The sequence below is a fragment of the Leptidea sinapis genome, chromosome 26 (genome assembly GCF_905404315.1).
Source record: "Leptidea sinapis chromosome 26, ilLepSina1.1, whole genome shotgun sequence".
In the NCBI taxonomy this organism is placed as follows: Eukaryota; Metazoa; Arthropoda; class Insecta; order Lepidoptera; family Pieridae; genus Leptidea; species Leptidea sinapis.
Window position 1 is genome coordinate 11,572,798 of NC_066290.1, and position 22,230 is coordinate 11,595,027.

At 34.5% G+C, this 22,230-nt stretch overlaps 2 protein-coding genes across 2 annotated transcripts; one reads left to right on the forward strand and one right to left on the reverse strand.

The window, feature by feature from the left end:
- The first annotated feature begins 1,399 nt into the window (after positions 1-1,399).
- On the forward strand, positions 1,400-18,608 carry LOC126972490 (pyrimidodiazepine synthase-like). The gene is made up of 5 exons (XM_050819296.1): positions 1,400-1,716; positions 8,907-9,074; positions 10,370-10,527; positions 16,674-16,916; positions 18,452-18,608. Exons 1-5 carry the CDS (start codon positions 1,575-1,577, stop codon positions 18,584-18,586), a joined length of 846 nt encoding a protein of 281 aa, XP_050675253.1. The 5' UTR covers positions 1,400-1,574; the 3' UTR covers positions 18,587-18,608.
- On the reverse strand, positions 18,595-21,954 carry LOC126972448 (DNA replication factor Cdt1-like). Its single transcript, XM_050819223.1, has 3 exons — positions 21,313-21,954; positions 21,099-21,237; positions 18,595-20,644 (listed from the first exon to the last, which is right to left on the reverse strand). The coding sequence occupies exons 1-3, from the start codon at positions 21,813-21,815 to the stop codon at positions 19,487-19,489; spliced, it is 1,800 nt and encodes a 599-aa protein (XP_050675180.1). The 5' UTR covers positions 21,816-21,954; the 3' UTR covers positions 18,595-19,486.
- Positions 21,955-22,230: the final 276 nt, after the last annotated feature.

Here is a 22,230-nt window from a genome sequence, read left to right on the forward strand (position 1 = left end):
ACAGTAGATACTTATGTTATTTCTAACTATCCGTAATCAAATTGCAATGTGCGTACGTTCATGCTACATTGCAAGATTTAGTAGGTCTACATATTTATTTAGACAAATTATACTTATTACTACTTAATATTGCTTCAGATTCACTAAAAATAAAAAGTTAACAAAAAGTTATAAAAAACGATTCCAAAACCATTAGAAATATTCCAAAATATGCACTTAAAAGTAAAATATAACAATTGTGTCTAGAATTAGATTAATTTAGATTGTATAAAAATACGCAATTTTTTACTTTTTCGTGCATATTATATCTATTGTTTTGGAATAGTTTTTTATTGAAGTCAGTTGTTTTTTTGTTAATTTTTTTTGTATCAGAATATAGGTTGAAAAGTTCACCGAGCTGCTTCTGGAGCAATAAAGTGTAGTATGTGGTGTGCTCTGCAAAGTTAAAATGGCGATAGGTATCGCGTGTTCTATTAGGACACCCCTGTACGATCACTTGTACAGCACGACGAGAACGCATCATGTTGTGACCTTACGATCGTGGCCAGTTACATACACCTGGGTACACTGATTTTACAAAATAAAAACATTAGTGGCACATCTATCTCTAGTATAATATAGTGTATTATCTATGGTAATCGATACTGTCCGGACGGTTATAATTCTACCAGTTCTAGTCCGCTAATAGAACGCGTCAGATGGTTCGGCCGTACATACCAAATCTGATCATATTGTGTTTACGCTGTAGGTCAGTTGTACACGCTAACAAAGAATATGTAATAGGACAAGTAACGATAAACCCATTAACTTAAAAATGATGTCAAGGCAACTTTTGCCTTTGCAGCGTCATCTTGATACGTGATATACAGTACCTGCACATTAATTGTTTATAAACAATTTTCTTTTATTTAATAGTTACCAACGCGATAAGTTTTAAATATTATTAACTATTACTTATGTTTATTTAATGTCTAATGTCATAAATGTATCGTAGTTTTCTTAAAATGGATATGACTAATTAGTATGTAAGTCCTCGTTGTGTTATGTTATGTGACCTTGGTAAGAAACAATAGAAAAACGTTGAAACTTGGTAAGAAATAACGTTACTACTATGTTTTTAACCAAGAATATCAATACTAGCGTATAGACGATTTATATTTAGTGTGCGTTGATAAGGGTTTAATATTCAAAATACTGAGGAGTTAATGCCATACGTGGCTGACTGTTTACGACTTGCCAATCAAATTCGGTTACAGTATCAAAAGATTCGCTTTCCTTTTCTATCTTGCTCTGTCTCCGATAGAGATGCTCTTCTCTCTCGCAAACTTTGTCTATCCGCTAGTATATTGTAAGTGTATGGTTGCACGTATCAACTTCAGTACGTAGATAACGTGATACGACAATAATTTGAAGTGAACATAAAAGTCATTGAGAGTTGCGTTATTTACACTAACAAGCAATAAAATAGTCGTATTGAGTTTCGATGTACAAATTTTATCAATTTATTAAATCGTCGTATTTGTGGAGCCATTATCTGTGTGATAACAGCAATAACAATTAATATAAGTTTGGAGATGCACGTACTTTTGTCTCCATCTGTGATTCGGACGCCAGTCGCTAATCTCCTTTTGCGAGTGTTGCTTGTGCGAAATACAATAAAAATGGCGAGACCTGTGGCCCATTCCATTAATTTTAACTCTAAACACTTGAGGAAAGGTAAGCCAAACAAAATATATTTAAAAATAATTCTAAAAATCTAATCTTTATGTTATCTGAATTGTTTATTTCCTAATTATCAATATTTACATAAATTAATTTAAGTAGCGAATAGTTTGTATTTTTTTGTGTAGTATTGTAAGTAACCTATAATTTTTCTTGTGATTGATTTTAATTTTAGTGTGAATTAAATCGAATGCTATAAATCCGAGTAGGTTATGTAAATTGAACTTTTTAATACATCATAAAATCCAATAAGTAGGTATTTTATCAAGAAGTTTTTATCAAACGACATCGAATTAGACATTCAAAAAATGAACGTCTTGATGTAATTTTGAAGTAAAGAATGAAAAAAGTCTGAATATGTAGGTACGTAAACTATGATCAATCCTTAGTAATAAAATATAATATTATACAAGACTTTAAGAATATTTACGTCTTGGCTCGAATCGAGCGGCCTACATGTAAGTATAAAACCGGTTGTGATTTTCTCGTAGTTAGTCCTCAGTTATATTTCTAATTAATAGGTTAAGGTTGAATGCTATGTGACCAAAACAGTAAACACAAACTCGATGGCACGAATAGAAATTGTCAACCTGTCAAAGTCAATGTGAATTGGACATTTCGATCAGACTATTATATTTATTACTGTGAGTTTGAAATATAGTAGTTTTTAAATTAAGAAAAGATAAATATAGTAGTTTTTAAAGAAAACATGTATACCGTATCAATAAAATTCAAATTTTTTATTTTTATCTAAGTATTCCTTGATATTTTAAAAATATTCATTATTTTTAAAGGATGGTGTCCTTAAAGGCCGGCAACGCTCTTGTGATTCCTCTGGTGTTGCAAGAGAATGTGGGCGGCGGTGATCACTTAACACCAGGTGACCCGTACGCTCGTTTGTCCTCCTATTCCATAAAAAAAATGATCATGGTTTACGTACCTATTCAGTAGGTACTATATTATATAGTACCTAGTATATTATATAGTAGGGTTGGCAACTCTAGCTGTGTCGTACCTGATTGGTAATCGACGGCAACCCTATTACCTAAGCTACCAATGATCCGAGATAGGTGTAACGATAGTTAAAGATAGTTTTCACTTAACCGTTTATATTGAATAGCTGCGTTTAACTGTAACTGAGTTACTGAGACCGGCCGTTAAGCCACAACAGTTGAAATTTTGACACAGTTCGTATTACTGTAACATCATTACTAAAGGAAGAGTACCATAATGAGAGCCTCAAAGTATTTAAAAAGAAAGACGAAAGCAATATATTATGTACTCGTAGCATGGAAGACTAAATTACTCTTACTAAGATTTTCAAATATTTATAGTTCCTAACCAAAGCAGGACCTGACAGTAAAAAATCTGAAATTGAAATTAAACCAATATTTTCTGTCAAAATTCAATTAATGTTTTAATTCATATTTATTTTTCACCTTCCTCGTAGTTCGCGAACGCGAGAGGTCGCGGCTTCGAGTCCCGCATCGTTCATAAAATTTTGTTTTCAAAATATGTAATTACTCCCATAAGTGAGGCTTTAAAAACTTAAAAAAACAAAACAAAATGAAAAATAATTAAAAATAAAACGAACTTCTTTGTTGGCACAATTAGGTTCGGTTGCATCATATTAGCTGCTATAGTAAAGGTTTAAGTCAAAGTAAACATTAACAGTAACGCTTACTTTAACATAGACTGCGGAATGTGTTGCACCATCGTATTGCTTGGCATAGTTAAAGTTAAAAAGTGAAATATCAAGTCAATATCGAATATTTATTTGAAACTTTTGACAGGTCGCTATTTAGTTATTTAACATCAACAATATCTTTAGACGGCGAAGGTTGGAGACGGTTAGAGCGCTTTCGCACTACGTCCGATCCGCATCCGTGAAAACATGGTCCGAAGTAGTCTTAGAACTTAGATTTCTACTTTTGACGGAAAGAAATCGGATGACGGAAGCCGGATCTAGTTCGTAAACTACCATAGAAATAGTTCTAACAACTATTTCGGACCGTGTTTTCACGGATACTGGTCGGACTTTGATCGAACGTAGTGCGCTCTTACGGTTAACAGTTAAAGTTATGATGTCATGTCAAAATTGTCTAATATTGCAACACATTTGTTGCTTAACCGGTACTTTAACATGTCTGTCCGGTCTTATAAGTTAAGCTATTTATCAGCTTGGTTATAGACAGACTCTCAAAGAAAAATTAAAAGAAATAAATGTTATGACTGTTCATTGTCAGTTCATTTGTTTATGCAATAGGAGGACAAGCGAGCGTACGGGTCACCTGTTGTTAAGTGATCACCGCCGCCCACAATCTCTTGCAACACCAGAGGAATCACAGGAGCGTTGTCGGCCTTTAAGGAAGGTGTACGCGCTTTTTTGAAGGTACCAATGTCGTATCGTCCCGGAACCACCGCACAAGGAAGTTCATTCCACAGCTTTGTAGTACGTGGAAGAAAACTCCTTGAAAACCGCACATTTATGAAAACTTAATATCGTTTACAAAAATCGTCACCTTTTTACTTTTAATAGTGATTTTCATTATTATAACACTAGAAATAAAAGACTGCTGTTAACTAATTCTAGTAGGCTTCATAATAGCTTTAAGGGTAAATGTATACACTTTTATAATAAAGTCCCAGCCATTGTTCAGGCATTATCTATAAATAAATTTAAATGTGGAAAAAGAAAAATAGAAGAAAATATATTTATTGACAAAATGGATACATAAAAATACAAAATTAGCAGCGCTTTCCGCACTAGGCAAGCCTGTATCGCGGAAAACAAGTGAACATACAAATACCTACAATTAAGTTACAAAACCGGTTCATGAGTGAGCTTCAAATTAAATTTTTAAATTAGTTCTGAAGATATTTGATAGAAGTAAAGTACTCCTTTCTTAAATTAATGTAATATGTTATAAGTAACCATTACCTATGTGTTTAAGCACGTACAAAATATATATAAACTAGCTGACCCGGCAAACGTTGTTTTGCCATATAAATTATAATTCACGCAATAGTTTTATAAGTAATAAAATATTGCCTATATTATAGCCTGTAGATCATTTTGTTCTATTGTCAATAGTTTTTGCAGCGCACGCAAAAATAGGTTTTCGATTTTACACCTAATAGCAATTTTATTACGGATCCCTAATTTTGAAAAAAAAACATATACAGCCGATAGCCTTCTTCGATAAATGGACTACCCAACACTGAAAGAATCATTCAAATCGGACCAGTAGTACCAGAGATTAGCGCGTTCAAACAAACAAACAAACAAACACTGCAGCTTTATAATATTAGTATAGATGATTTGAGTAGTGATCTGACAGAGTATGTGTGAGTGTGCGTGTGTGATGTGTTTGTGTGAGAGTGCGTTTTGGAAAATCTTGTGGGTTATTACTTATTTTAAGCAAGGCTTCGGCACAGTCGTAGCCTAGGGAATGCAGTATATCCTTAGTTGTCTTTTTAAATTCATATTTAGACAAATTAGTAATATTTTGGAGCTCATTTACTTGACTAAATAAATAAGGAAAGGCAAATGCAGGAAAACGTTGAGCAAAACTGGTTTTTACAAGATAATGAGTGATTTTATTTCGTCTAGTATTATTTCGGGATAAAAAATTTGTCTGTAATGTTTTATGGTAGGAAGTTATGGCTTTTTGAATATATAATTGCCTGACCGTAAGAACCTTAGCCTCTTTGTATAGCGAATAAGTAGGAAAACGGAAGTGTTTACGAAACATTACCTTTAAAACAGATCTTTGTGCCCGCTCTGCTTTAATAAGAGTTTTATAAAAAAAATGGCTCTGTCGTAAATCCTATTACTCTACAGCTGAATATCTAAGTGATCGGACAGCCTGGGATTATGATTATTTTATAGCAATAGCAATGAAAGTACAATATTGTATATTTTGTTTCCGAAGCGGTAGTAGTATTCTAGTGTATTAGAAATGACATCAAAAAAGAATTCTAAAGGAATCAATTTTGAGAAAATAAATGCCTTTTATGCCTTTTAAGGTTTTATAAGTTAAGATCCCTAACGAGTTTTCTTTCCTTAAATCGGTTTCTTACTTTCGAAGCACTAAGAAGGAGATATTTATTATACAGATTTTCACACTCAAGTAGCTATTTGAAGAAAATCATAACATAGTTATTTATTAGTAGAGTATTATGTTTTATACTGTGAAATAGGAAGTAAATGTACCAAACATTACATCATTTGTACGAAGGCCATACTTTTTTGTAGTGTGTTGATCATCTGCCCGTGGCAGTGATAATAATATTATGCAACTACTTACTAAGCAATTTGATAAGACCCCAATCACTACTGTCTGTAGAAGTCACAACGTAATTCAAAGTTGTAATCATGACAGTGATAATATACTCTTAATAACACGACATTTCGATGTTATTACAAAAATATAATTTAAACATGGCTTAGACACGTGTTTTAAGTTGACAGTGATCTAACAATAACAACGTCAGTGACCTAACAATAATGACGTCTAAAATGGAGTTTATCTTTTTCTATTACGAAACAAAACAGTGTTTAGGTTGTGTTTAACTAAAACGTCGTTAAGCACAACATAAACTGAAGTGTACAGGAACATTTATTATAGGAACGGAACGCAATTTTTGACAGCTGACATCTATCTGTCATCATATAATCTAAATCTTCGTTATGAATATGAGCTATCTGTTAGAGACACCTTAGACAAGCTTCGACTCGTGTTTAAATATAAGCAATGTCTAAAGATTGTTGAACGCTAAACACAGAACATACCAACACTGCGTCTTCCGGTATATTGTTGTATAATAATATTATATTGTTTATATAACTTAAATAAAGTATTTTTTCTTAAAATGTTACATCTACAATATTTAAAGTACTTACCCCCCATGTGGCATAGCCGTGGGACACCGTGTATATTATATTATTGTGTCAAAGTGTTTGTTTCCATACTCCCCCGAAACGGCTTGATCGATTTTTATGTAAATTTATATGTATTTTTGGTAGGTCTGAAAATAGGCCGTACCTATTTTTATGCAATGATATTATAGTATTAAAAGAGGTAGATATGTCACTAGCGCGCCGAAAATCATTCGCCTAAATTCAGTCAGTTGGTTCATTTGGTCGTAGTCGCTCTCTCGATACACGCGTGTGTTGTTGACAGAATTGCTTACAATTTGATACAGGTACAACATTAAAATGCCGTCTTGTGTTATGGGAAGATGCACTAATTACGAAAGTAAAAAAAAATCATAGAATTACATACCACAGTTAAGAAGTCATGAATTAAAACATTTTATTTGATTTCATTATTTATCTAACAAAATAAATATGTCGCCATGACAACGCCGATTGCCGCCAAGCCGATCCTATAATCTATATTAACGTACAGAAATGACAAATTATTGATGCTGTCTGTTGCGGGATGATCGCGGTAGAATATTTTAGGAAATGATGTAAAAAAGTCGTTGTTGCAGTGAATGTAATACGAAATGTAATAATTTTTAATAAACAAGTGCGTATATAGGTAGCTGAACTATCAAACTACTAAAACAAGTTTTAGGGTAGGTAGCGGATGTAGACAGTGAGTGCTATTTGTTTACGTAGGAGTTTTTTCAGTAACACTGTCCCTTTCAGTATCCCTTGCTAACTGCAGAAGTATCAATGGATCATTTTCTTCTTCTCCCATTACCTTATTGTAATAAGCCCTCAACAAAAAGACATTCATAAATAATATAAGATACAAGAAATAATAATTGTAATCTTAAAACTTTTTGGGAGCCGTCGTTAGTAAAATACTGTAGGTAGATACCTTTCGGTTTTGTTTTGGTCTGTATGTTTTTAATTATTTTATATATAAATAATTGATATCATCAATGTGGCTATATATCATAATAAATATTTTTTTTTTTTTATAAAATCAATGACACATTATCTACCTAAGTTCAATGCAGTTTTACTACTTTATAGCTTTTACTACATGAACTCATGAATGAATCGTAATTTAGGCATAAATGACAGTGTACGGTAAAAAATCATATCTGATGAATTAAATGTATTTTTTCTATACAAATTCGAAGCAATTAGCAAATTAGAGTTATCTCTTTTTCGCTTGCGATAATTGCATTTACTATCCTTCTTTGACGTGTAATCGTAATGTAGTATTCTATTGAAATGGTAAATTATTCATGTATGCGTTAGTGTATCATTTTCAAACACCGAATGTTGTCTACGTAACCTATCTATACTTTTAAATATCATTGTTTTTATGCCGCAGAAATATTTTTATTGCAATTACTTTTATTCATTTATATGGCGATACAGCGTTTGCGCGGTCAGCTATTTAAATTCTATAATTATTATATTTGTACCATATCACATTGTATCATTGTTTGTTGATCCAAATGAATAAATAAATAAATGACGTATAACAAACAAATTTGACCCACTATTGTTATTCATTACGCATATCGTCCTGTTCTTTGTAGTGGCAATGGATATGTAAACAGAGTAAGGAAAGATCCGTTCATAAAAGTGTTCTAGATAATTTGCCATACCAGAATTACACACACACACACACACACGCCTATTTCCCGTCGTGGTAGGCATAGACAACAGAACGCCACTTGCTTCTATCCTTACAAACCTCACCCGCTTTCTCTACATTCAATACTCCTTTTTCAAAGTCAGTCAGGCCAAATTAATTTGCGGATGCTCGCGTTGACGATTTCTTTGCGGTTATGCGAAAACGCGCTGCGTCCATGTTGAGTAGACTTACAAATATCACTAACGCTTTCCTCAGCACATTGGCATTTCGGCTAGACAGTTCCTTCTGGAGAACTTGGAACGAGACTCATATTAGCACTAGGGGTGCAAGTCGTTTTATTGTTATAGATTAGCGGTAACAACTTACATGTGAATATTGTAATTAACAAATTATAGACCAGCCGTCAATTTTTTTTAAATTTATTAAGGTATTATGCCTGAAATAATTGATATTATTTATTTATTATTATTCAATTTTATACATAATTATTTTTTCACTCATTCTCTGCACGTGACTAAACCATTTGAGCATTCCTTTCTCAATCCTTGTCATTACATTTTTTTTTTTCAGACAACAAAATTAAAATAATAGTGTCTTAATAGAATATTATTTCAGGTGATCCCCTTCCGCCTTTCAATGGAAAGCTTCGCGTGTACAATATGCGATACTGTCCATACGCACAGAGGACACTTTTGGCTTTGATCGCAAAAAATATTGACTTCGAGGTTGTCAACATAAATCTTATTGATAAACCTGAGTGGCTGACACAGAAAAGTCCTTTAGGTATGATTTTAGATCTTGAGGTTTTTTTTATTGAAAATAAGAGCCGAGACGAGCAGGACGTTCAGCTGATGGTTATTGATACACCCTGCCCATTTATGCGATAGAATTGAATAAATAATGTTTAAATAATTCATTAAAGTATTTTATTGAAATGTATGACATGCGCGTTAGTTATAATACGGTGCTAACTAACATAACTACATTATAATGTAGCCGCTCAAGATTATTGAGAAACCCAAAAATTCTGAGCGGCACTAAAACTGCGCTCGTCACCTTGAGACATAAGATGTCAAGTCTCATTTGCCCAGTAATTTCACTAGAGCCTACGGCGCCCTTCAGGCCGAAACACAGTAATGCTTACACATTACTGCTTCACAGCAGAAGGCTAGGCGTCGTTGTGCCCATAATCTAGCCAGAATCCTAGCAAGGAGCCTCTCACTGGTGGAGTGTTGGTTTTTTTAATGGATAACTTGTTATTTCTTGAGGCACCTAATGATAAACATCTCCCAGGGTCCCATAACAGATACGAGCCGTAAGCTTAGATAATTTATACGTCTAGATAGATTGTGAAGGCGTCGAAAAATAGCAGCAGACTGTTAACCACTATTTTTAGCAAACGCGCACTAAAAGTGTCATGCGTCTCGCGAGTGTAAAACGTAGCTATAACAGCATGCTAAAATAATAAAACTGGCCTGTTGTCGTGCGTTGCCTAACAGCGAGAGGCTCTGTCTAGACGTATAAACTATCTGAGACCGTAAGTATTAAAATAACCCGCGTTTATTGATTCGGTTTATAAGAGGTGGTAAAATTAAATGACGATTTAAAACAATTTTGTTGATTAAAATTAAATTATTAAATTAAATGTTTAATTTTTTATTAATTATGTACTGTGCCTGTGCCTAATTCTGTGTGTAATAAGGCTTTGTTCACATAGGTATAAAAAAAACGACTGTGAAAAGTAAGCTTCCTTTCGCCATCGTTTGTTATGTCCACACACAGCCTAAGAATATCATTTTTTTATCATAATAAGGGACGAGACGAGCTGGACGTTCAGCTTATGGTAATTGATACGCCCTGCCCATTACAATGCAGTGCCGCTCAGGATTCTTGAAAAACCCAAAAATTCAGAGCGGCACTACAATTGCGCTTGTTACTTTGTGACATAAGATGTTAAGCCATATTTATCCAGTAATTTCACTAGCTACCGCCCCCTTCAGACCGAAACACAGTAATGTTTACACATTACTGCTTCACGGCAGAAATAGGCGCCGTTATTGACGATCTGTTCGTTTCAGGAAAAGTGCCTGCCTTAGAAATATCGGACGGCGAATGTCTCATTGAGAGTCTGATAACAGCCGAATATGTCGACGAAGCATATCTGCAGCGGCCTTTGCTTCCCAAAGACCCGGTGCAAAAGGCCAAGGATAAAGGCTTAATTGAACGGACCGGAGCTGTATGTAAAATATTTAGAGTAAAGCTCTGTTCAAACTGAGGCGAATAACGCGCGGGAAGCGGGACGCGTTTTAGCGTAATTCGCTCGCTAGCTTAGCCTCTCAAACTGACGCAACTTCCCACGTGTTATTTTTGGTCCTTCAGTGGAGAAACATCACGCATTGTGAGATCAAACAATCCCGCCGGGCGTCCCTCTCTTGTTTCGCTTCAATTCGAACGACTACTCGCGTCAATTTGAACACGTCCATACAAGTTAGCTGACACAATCGGCGCGAGCGACTTCCGTCTTCCTTCCGTCCTGAGCGTTATTCGCCTCATTCTGAACAGAGCTTAATTGTTATTTAGCGATTTGTGTATCTTAGATTATTCTGAACACACAATAATATAAGTTCAGGTGCCTACAAAATAAAGGCCGAAAACTTCTGTTCTTCCATTCCACTTAACCATTAACCTCTCCTCCGGCCTCATACAAAGGCGTCCATTATAAGGGCCTAAACACATGGTCGGATTTGGTACGGCCGGACCATCGGACGGTCTCCGGTGGGCGCCTCGCATTAATTGGTCCGGCGTCGTACTTGGTACGGTCCGGACGGTAATAATAATAATGTGAGAATTGAGATGGACAATACGACATACCATACCGCATTCCATTGTTCTGTAGGACTAATCCCGACCATGAGTTTAGGCTATTACACTGAACATCGGATTTGAAAATTTCTAGTGCGCGCGCGATTTCTAGTGCTATTGTATGTGTGATTAGCTTTTATCATTTGCCATACTGGGTAAGTTGAAAGTATAAAAAACAACTACCTACTTACTAACTTACTTAAACCAGATCTCCTAACATGCATTACTTAGGTATCTGTATGCCTACGTAAGTACATAATACAAAGTACTTAAATAAAAAGTAAAAACAAATCAAAATTTCGATGTTGGTGGTAATTACTGTTTGAGACCAATAAAAATTGCGTATTGTCATTAGATATTATCTATGATAGCTGTAATACAATGGTATAACATACACTGGCCTGCAAAAGTAAGTATCACTCTTTTCAAATGAAATTTTTTTCTTAACTATAGAAGGTAGAGATTTATGATTAAAAACGTTTTGTTGCAAATTTTATAGGCTTTAATTCCTAGAAACTAAAATTATACATTAGTAACATTTTTAACTTAAAAAAGATAAAACAATGAAAATAGACATTTTTAGTTTAGTGTAAAAAAATTCAACTAAAATGTATTACATGTTATTTAATTTTTAATAACTGGTATTGCCTCCTCGAGCTCTGATTACAGCTTCGAGCCGGTTTGGCATACTGAACACTAGGTTTCGGAGCCAATGTTGGGGAATATTCTCCCATTCTTCTACCAGGGCCTGCTTTAGTGCCCTGAGGGTAGTAGGTGGTGGTCTGCGATTTCTGACTAGCCTGCCAAGCTCATCCCAGGCGTGTTCAATCGGGTTGAGATCAGGACTTCTTTATGGCCAAGCCATTACGCTGATACCGACCTCCTGAATATACTCTTGTACGATATGAGCCGTGTGTGGCCGGGCATTATCATGATCCGTCACCCATATTTGCTAAATACGGCCCTGCATACTCATTGAGAATCTTTTGAGCATATCTTTGCCCAGTGAGGGTGCCATTTTCTATGGCTACTAGCTCTGTGCAACCTTCTGAAGATATGCCAGCCCATACATGTACACTGCCTCCACCGTATTGGACTCTTTCTAAGGTGCAGGCTTGAAGGTATCGCTCACCAGGTCGCCTGTAAACACTTCGCCTTCCATCAGAAGTGTAAAGGGAGAAACGAGACTCATCTGCAAACAAAATTCTTGACAATTCTTCTTCATCCCACTGCATGTGTTCACGGGCGTATCGCAGTCTCGCTACTCGATGCTGTCTCTCGAGTTTTGGGCCACTCGCTGGTCTTCGGGGTTTCAAATTTGCTTCAGTAAGTCTTCTTCTCACTGTACTGTCACTAATGTAGTCCCTCCGGGTCTGAAGTAGCTGTTGCTGGACTTCAACTGCATTTTGGTGGCGATTTCTTAACACAGTGGAAATAATATGACGATCTTCTCGGGCACTGGTACACCTGGGTCTGCCATTACAAGGTCTCCTCAGATGGCGTCCAGTCTCTTCATACCTTCGCTTTACCTTCTGGACCGTTCGTATCGTCACACCCACCATTCTTGCAGTGCGACGCATACTGATGCCTAGTTCCAGAAAAGTCATGATCCTAGCACATTCTTCAACTGAAAGAGGCATGATAAATAAATGTTATGTGTTTTTAGCATAAATTTTTAAAACAAGACCCATCGATCTAGAAAAAAATTTAAAACAGAAAGAAAAATGTGAATGGTAAAATTGTAATTCGGAAACGTCCACTTTGAAAAAGGAATGGTTTTGTTTTTGAAGTTTTTTTTCAGCCAATTCTTAAAAGAAGGTTACCGACTATAAAGTTTTTATGTACAAAATTAAATTCTCTTTGGAGTCCTTTTTATTTCGAAAGTATATCTTGTGAACTTAAAACGTTATCCCAATTTTAAAAGTGTGATACTTACTTTTGAAGGCCAGTGTAGTATTGTGATTATACGTGAGTCCTACTAGCTACGAATGTCGTTAATTCAATGTTTAACTTGCAATCAATTTCAAAATGTTGTTCACAAAATCTATGAAACTAAATATTTAAATGAATTTATTAATCTATTTAATATTCATATCAAGCAGATTAAGAAATTGGGTGTAAATTTGGGGTATTTTGGTAAATAAAGGGTGTGAATAAGTTGTTATTATAAAAATACTAGCTAAGCCGACAGATTTTGTTTCAATCGAAAAAAAATGATGTACCCAAGTATTCGGGAATAATGTAGTCGAAAGCCATCTGAAATTAATGATTTTATAATGATAAACTGATAATGGTTTAATATCATATTTGTGTAAACAGCTTTTACATTACCGTTTTATAATTGCCAGTTTTTAATGTATTAAAATGGATTTAGCATGTTATCCTTATGCGATGACATATGCGACCGCGGATTTTTGTGTAGAACTATATAAGATACACAATTCCACCATACATTATTTTGTTATATCTCGAAGGGTCTAAACAGCGTTTAAGTTCAAAGCTCCCTATTTCCGACACCTCCAACAAATATCGTTAATGTTACACAATGTATACAAAAACTAAACAAATTATATACTAAAACCTCCTCGAGAATCACGCTACATAGGCTGCACTAAAAGTATCGGGAATGGAATATTTCCACTGTTCCTGTCATATTAAAATCTTTTTAATTGAAAACTCCTTGGTTTTAAAAATCGAATACCATTTATTTATTTAAAAAAAGATTCTCGGTCTTGTCACAAGGTCTTTTGAAACTTGTTTAGTTGTTGAGAAAATGGAATTGACTCGAGAAAATTCTAGAGCGATGATTTATTATGACTTTCGAAGTGGTTTAACACAAAAACAGTGAGTTGACCGGATGATTTCTGCATTTGGTGATGAAGCCCCATCCAAAACCACAATTTATCACTGGTTTGCTGAATTTTAACGTGGACGTGTCAAGCTCAGTGATGATCCTCGTCAAGGTCTTCCAAAAACTGCAGTCACCAAAGAAAACGTTGATGCTGTGCGTGAGCTGATTGAGGAACCGCGAAATTCAGGCAACTTTAGATATTGGCATGAGTCAAATACAAATAATCTTGCATGAACAATTAGGTGTAAAAAAGTTGTTTTTGCGATGGATACCGCATTTGCTCTGTGAAGAGCAAAGAGCGGCTCGCGTTACTTGATGCGTCAGAACTCTCGAAAGATTCCACGCAGGATCCTCAAATGCTGTATACAACATCGTATCAGGTGACGAATCCTGGATATACGCGTACGAACCCGAAACAAAAAACCAGTCACGAGTTTGGGTGATCGAAAATGAGTTAAAGCCAACAAAAATTGTTCGTTCACGGAGTGTTGCAAAAAAAATGGTGGCCACGTTTGTCTCCAAAACTGGCCATGTTGCGACTATTCCTCTTGAGGGACAAAGAACGGTTAATGCAGAATGGTATGCTAGCATTTGTTCGCCACAGGTCGTTTCTGAACTCCGTAAAGAGAACTGCAACTGCCGCATCATCCTCCATCACGACAATGCGAGTTCTCACACCGTGCACATAACAAAAGAGTTTTTAGAGCAAGAAAACATAGAATTATTAGACCATCCGCCGTACAGCCCCGACCTAAGCCCAAATGATTTCCATACTTTCCCAAAAATAAAGAATAAATTGCGTGGTCAGAGATTTTCATCACCTGAAGAAGCTGTGGACGCCTACAAAACGGCCATTTTGGAGACCCCAACTTCCGAATGGAATGGTTGCTTCAATGATTGAGAATACTTCGAAAAGCAATAAAAACATTTTGTGTCACTTCCTTGATTCCCGAAATTTTCAGTGTCGCCCTCGTATCCAATAGTGCAAACAGCCTGACAATCGGTACAGTAGTTTTTGAGTTTATGGCGGACAGTCAGACAGACGCGGCGGAGGACTTTGTTTTATAATATTACGACAGACGTTGTTGTGTAGATAATAAAAAAAATACTGTTTTATAGGAATTTGCCAATAATATTTCAAAACATCAAGAATTATTTCGTAAAAATGTTCCCTGTTTGTTATAATGAAATTGTTTCACAGTGGAACTGTCAAACCGTGCATCACTAAATTCTCTCATAGAAAATATGTCCATACAAAACAAATATTGAAAATAAAAATAATTATGGCTCCCGAATCGAAATAAAAACTATCCTATCTCTGAATTTGGACTAAACTGCACTCCATCCATAATCCCCATTAAAATCCGTTCATTAGTTTAGGAGTCCATCACGGACAAACAACGTGACACGTAATTTATATATATTAAGATAAGATGTAGTCATAAACTACGAGAACTTTTATTAATTGGTTATTAAGATCTTTTGTCTTCATTCTAGTGTTTGCTCTGCCTTAGAAGAGTATTAATTAAAAGTATTAATTTACTGAGCATAACGATGACCAATTAAGTAATTATTCGTGTAGACTGTAGTTGATTAACATAATATTATGAAAATTATTGCTAAGTTGCAACCAGTCGACCTTGGACTCAATCAAAAACAGAACTACAACAAGACCTAATTACATTATAACACGTTTTGTTTTTATTATTGAAGAAATATTTGAGTCGTTATAATAATTACACAATAATGCATCATCATTTTCATAAACCAAGGCATAGGTACATATAAACGATTTATACGAATCGAAAATCGAAATGTCGCAACTTTATTTATTTATTTTATCTATGCTATAAATAGGTAGGTACAAATAATAATTTTTGCGGTATCTATCTTCTTTTATATGAATAAATATCTATATATTTATATTATTAAAAAGAGCGCAAAAAAGAATTCTGGGAATGTTTCTTGCGCCGCTTCTTCTGTCTCAGAGCGCTATTTGTTTCCGAAGCGGTATAAGCGTAGGTATGAACTGATATCAAAAAGAATTCTAAAGGGATCAATTTTCAAAAATAAATGCCTTTTATGTCTTTGGTTTGTTCCCTATTAGTGATCTGGGGACGGATCTGGGGACGGACCCACACGGCGCCTGGCTCAAAAAATCTATATGTATAGATTTTTTTTTCGTTTGTGGCATTGCAACGCATACCGGGTGCAGCTACTATTCAAAAAGTAGATAGGTAGGTATATACTGTTTTAAATGTATGTAGTACTCGCGTTAAACGAACAATTTTTAGAGACGAACATTCGTATTCAAAATAATAACGTTTTCAACTACGGAGAATAGCAACCGTCGCTCCTAGTGGATCATTCGATAACTTTTTGCCGTCCTATAGGTAGTGACATGGTCCTGATGCTGTATAAATTTTGGGACTTATGATCACAAAACGCGATAGTAGTTTGGCAGTTCACTCGTTACTGCCAAAAGTACGTATCTTTATCGTGACAAAAGACCACATCTTTGTATAAAATCAATTCCGGCCGCTTCTTCTCTCAAGTTCTTCATTTAATCATAAGTTGTTGGCAGTTTTATCCTCCATATATTTGCATATTATTGTACGTGTTAAAATTAAAAAAAAACTAAGGTACTAATATCAGAATTATTGTTGCAGATACACACATTTTTAATAAAAATTCTAAGGAGCCCAGAAACAATAACTACAGATGTTGTTAATGGTTATTACAACACTCTAGCATTACTGGAGAGTGAACTCACAATGAGAGGAACCTTGTTTTTGGGGGGTGTCCAACCCGGTTTCATCGACTACATGATTTGGCCATGGCTGGAAAGAATACCTTCAGTTGTAGAAATTGATGCCAGAATAGCTATTGATAACAAACGATACCCAAAACTGGTACATATTATTTTGTTCTCAATCTGTAATTCATATTTTCATAAGCTCAAATGGCCATCCGCGTCAAGCGAAGATTATGGGTTTTATATTCTTTGGGGAGAACAACATCCAATTAATGCTTTCTTTAAGTCTCATTTTGAATATATTTTCAGGAAGAATTAATGATTAATCAAAAATTTCTCGGTTCGCAAGTAATGTGATACACAATAAAACTCGTCCGGTGGCCTATCTTCGAGTGAGCCCCATGTACAAACGTTGATGATTGATAACATAGTGTTATCGCATAGCAATCTCCAATTATTCATCAAAATAAGGTTGATAGAATATAAAATAAAATAATTATTCAGCCCCAAAAGACTTCAATTTGCGCGTTAAACAAAAAAAAAACCCTTGTGGTCTCATTGCCCTCTGCCGTTTCTTTACTTAGGTAATTCCCTAGCATTTGAATTTGTTTCGAGATTTTTTTTTATTCTGCTTTCGGATCAAATAACTACATACTCTGTGACTAGATCACTTGGCGTTTCGTACAGATATCGCATCATTGTGTTTGTGCGCTGTTTGATAGGATTATTGCCGCTGAACTATACCTTCACTCTTCACGCCAAACTTAGATAGTAGGATCCTCACCAGCCTGAAGTGTGGCGTTTCTCAAGGAACTTTCTTAAACGTACCACCAATTAGCGTATCATAGCAGCTGATTGGGATGGCCATTACTCAAACAGCAACACTACCTATAGTTTTAACTAAGAAAGTGTGTGTAGGTACCTATAATTTCTTGTACACGCGATAAGCTATAAGTACGTACTTCTTTCACGTAACAAAACAAAAATCAATTAATTCATCATGCTATTTTGTGCATTGAAAGAACAATATTGTACCTATAAAAGAAGGTATTAAATACAACCAAAGAAAACATTACTAATCGCATGTTCAATAACATTAGGTAAATTATTTTTATACAATTAGAAAGATATTTTTTTCATCTTTAAATACATATTGAAATTTGTTATATTTTTATCCATTAGTTCTGGTTCAGCAGATAATAATAGTATATGTTACTAGTTGACCAACTATGAACTAACGTCAGGTGCGCGCGCATCGTAAAATTCACTCTGATATTTTTATATCTATAAAACTTAGTATATTTTTTTTATGAAAGGGACGGGACGAGCAGGATGTTCAGCTGATGGTAATTGATACGCCCTACCCATTACATTTCAGTGCCGCTCAAGATTTTTGAAAAACCCAAAAATTCTGAGCGGCACTACAATTGCGCTCGTCACCTTGAGACATAAGATCTTAAGTCTCATTTGCCCGGAAAATTTTACTAGATACAGCGTCCTTTACACCGAAACACAGTAATGTTTACATATTACTGCTTCACGGCAGAAATAGGCGCCGTTGTGGTACCCATAATCTAGCCGGCTTCCTGTGCAAAGGAGCCTCCAACTGGTACACAAACACTTGAACTGTTGAACTGTGTATGAGTTTGTAAAGAATACTATTTTTAATCGAAATATTTTGTGACTTTTCAGAATGAATATATCAAACGCATGGAAAATGATTCTGTTGTAAAACAATACATAATACCTCTTGATGTCTACAGAAAGTTCTTCAATAATTACGTAAAAGGAGTCTATGAATATGAGTACTTAAATATAAAGGAATAAAAAATAAATCAATCTTACAAAAGATGTTTTATTTGAAATTTTCTCTTAATCGTATATTTAATAAAAAACACACAAAAACTTAAGTAGTAATTAACATCTAGATTTTTCAAGTGAAAACGTTCCTAATTTGAAGTAAATTAACGGCCGTTCCCAATATTCAGTCGATCTCTTACTTAAGATAAAAGTCATAAGTATCGTTGACTTTTCCATCCCAATAACCTTATCCGTACACGCTGTCTGTCAGTGAGACGACATATAGCTTACCAGCGATAGAAGTTTGTATGGAAATTGCAATTCATACGTCCAAATATAAGGCAATAAGAATAACTTATTGGGTATATTGGGGCAGCTTCAGATTATTGACAGCTAATTACTGACAGTAGAAGGTAGTAATTTATCTATATCTGTACATAGTATATTAGGAATGGCCGTTAGATAATTGAGGCTATTATGTCATCAATGTAATGTCTAAAAATAAATAATACTATCAACAAAACATAAATTACTTAATAAGGTCAATGTAACCTGTTCAAAATAACTGTAAGACCTATATGCTATGAAATTTCATTGTTACAAATCTTTTATTCACCACTTGTAAAAAATGTTTTGTATAATAACATAGGATATAATATATGCACTGTGTTACCCTCGCCTATAAATAGAAATAATAATTTCTACAGATTACGAATGGGACCAGTTTGTACCTCTCCTAATGATGGTATGTTTATAAAATCCATACCTTAAAACTAGACAATACTTCAAATCGTTGATTTCACGTCAAAATTGTGTTATAAATAATGTTACCTTCATTGAAGGAATTTCACTAACATGATCAATGGTATAAGTTAAAATACACTTTGTACTAAAATACGAGTCATTTCCGCTGTTTTCCTTAAATAACTATTCTAGCTTATATTTAGCAGCCTCCGCTTCTAATTTCAAAATAACAGTCTTCAGATCAGTACTCTTTTCTAACTTTAAATATGATGTGTTTCTTATATTATGCATTTTCACCCACTCAGGTACTGCCTCTGTCAATATATTTATATCTCTTTGTATATCATTAGCTGATACACTGGACTTGAAGCTGTTGTCTAATTTAGAGAGTATAATGTTGAGAGCTAATACATTCTTTCTCTCAGTTACAAAAATATTTCGTAAAGTTCTTGCCAGATCTGGTAAGCGACTGTAGATAACATACTTTTGCTCTTTGTCCGAAGATCTTGTCATGGCTTCAAGAGCTTTTGCTGCTTGCTTTAATTTGACTTTCTCAAGCAGTGCTGCTGGTAATCCCGAAAGAGCTGGATTCAATAATGTTATGTTACTAGTTGAAGGTTCATTTGTTTGCAAGCCAACTGTTTTTGTATCTTTATAGCCAGTCACAGATTTTTCCTGCTCAGTCAACCCCCTAGATTTTGCTTGTGCAAGTTTCTCCAAAGCTCGCTCCATCTTGGTGTTGCATTTTAAAAGCTGTCTTGCCTTTGCAAGGACATCTTGAGCAGATGAAACTTTCTCAGGGTTAGGTGCTTCTGGTAATTTGGCACTTTCAACTTCTGGCACCTTTTCTAATTCAAATTCTGGATGCCAGCGAACTAACTTGTGGTCTGGTATTATCATGGGTGGGTCAAGAGTTGATAGATATAGACTGTGATGTTTCTTTACTAATTGCATCAAAGTTTCATAAAAATATCTACGTCTTTCTAATAATACGCTAGGGTTCATAGTCTTTATGTCATTTGGGAAATTTGGAGAGATAACCAGTTCATAAGAGTCCTTGTTTGATGATGTGCTGAAGCTTTTTATTTTCTGTACCTCGAAATGGTAAAAATCTGGCACCAAATGTTTGATTTGTGCCACATGTTTTTCTGTAAAAACTCTTTTCAACATTTCTTGAACAGACGGCTTAAGTTTGCTAAATGTCACTTTTTCATTTCTATTGTAGAGTAAAGCTATCACTGTTTCTACTGCCCTGAAAAGTTCCGCAAGGTGTCTGTACTGTTGTGGCAGAGGTAGACCAGAAGATGATACATACGCTTCATGCTTGTTATATGCAGAGACCTGCAAATAAAAATTTTAAATTACTTACTAAATAATAATATACTATGAAACTTTTTAGACTCTAATATATCTGAAGATAAATAAAAAAGTAAAATATAATAAAATATAACAATAATTAAATTCTATATTATGTTTTTTTGTAATAAATGATATATTTACTAGCACATGTTCAATAATAAATTTCATGAAAATCTTATAAATAAGTATTCCGATAAACCATTAAAATTGAAGATTATTTTATTAATAAAAAATCATAAAGTAAACATCATATTTTAAATTTGTTATATTACCAAGTCCTCATAAATAATAAATAAGTCCTCAGTTGGCATTCTGAAATTATACAGATGAAGGAAAAAACATTTGAAATTACTTAATCATGATGGTTTATGACTGAAAAAATCAGTTACACACACCCACACCTCACAGTAATTGAACAAAATATAAGAGTACTCACCTTACTAGGACTTTTGGCTGGGCTTACAACAACTTTTCTTGGTGATATTAGTGATTTTTGAAGGTCTGCAGCTAAATCAACTTTTTTCTTGGGTGACAAAAGCTCATTTTGAATTAACTGTGCAAATCTCTTGTTTGGACTGAAAATAAATAGTTATAAGATAACTAATTATATATGCACACAAAGTTGTGGTAACTAACTTGACCATATTTACCTCTGTGGTATGTCCACATCAATTGACTTGAATTCTTTTAGATTTTTTTTGTCATTATCCTTTAATTCTTGAATTCCCTTCGAAATTCGTTCGATTGAGGCTTTAATCTCTGCTAACCTAGAACTATTTGCAAGTTTTTTTCTTATATCTCCCAAACTGAGCTCTTTCCGAGCAACACTCGCGGATTCTACTTTATTGTTCTTTATGATATTCGAAGCACTTGACTTTTTTACGAAGGGCTGATCAACTTTATGTTCTAATGTGTCGTTAGACGATACAGATACACTGCCATCGACTGGCTTTTTCAATACCGGATTATTCACACATGAAGACTTATCGTTAAGTTTGACTGGCGCAGTTTTCTTCAAAGGTGGAATTTTTCTGCATGACTCGGTCGGTAAACTTCTTTCAATGTGAGGAATTTTGTTTTTCGAAGCCACTACATCATCAGAAGCTGGCCTTTTTCGACTATTAAAGTAATTTGTAAGGGTTGTTTGGGACATCTTTTTTTATTTAAATAAATCTTGAATTTTATTAACTGTAACTTATTATTGTTCTGGCTTAATTTTATACAAATTAATGAAGTTACACGCCTTCTACTTTCTAGATTCCCTCCAAAAATCCATTCAGTTCTAAAATTCTTAGAGGTTTATTTGACAGTTGACATTGATAGTTTTGATTTTTTGTTTGTTTTGTTTATTTAGAGCATTAGGTAGCAAGACGATCAGCTCAAACCAAAATACAATAAAAACATAATATTTATATCATTTTTCATTTTTATTTAAATATTATGTAGTATAGTAGTTTTCGTTTGTTCCTCGTGTCAACATTATGACTGTCGCAGTTCTTAGCAAATTTGTTAACGTGCATATAAACAAGTACAATAAAAAATAATATAAATATTGAGATGTAATGAGT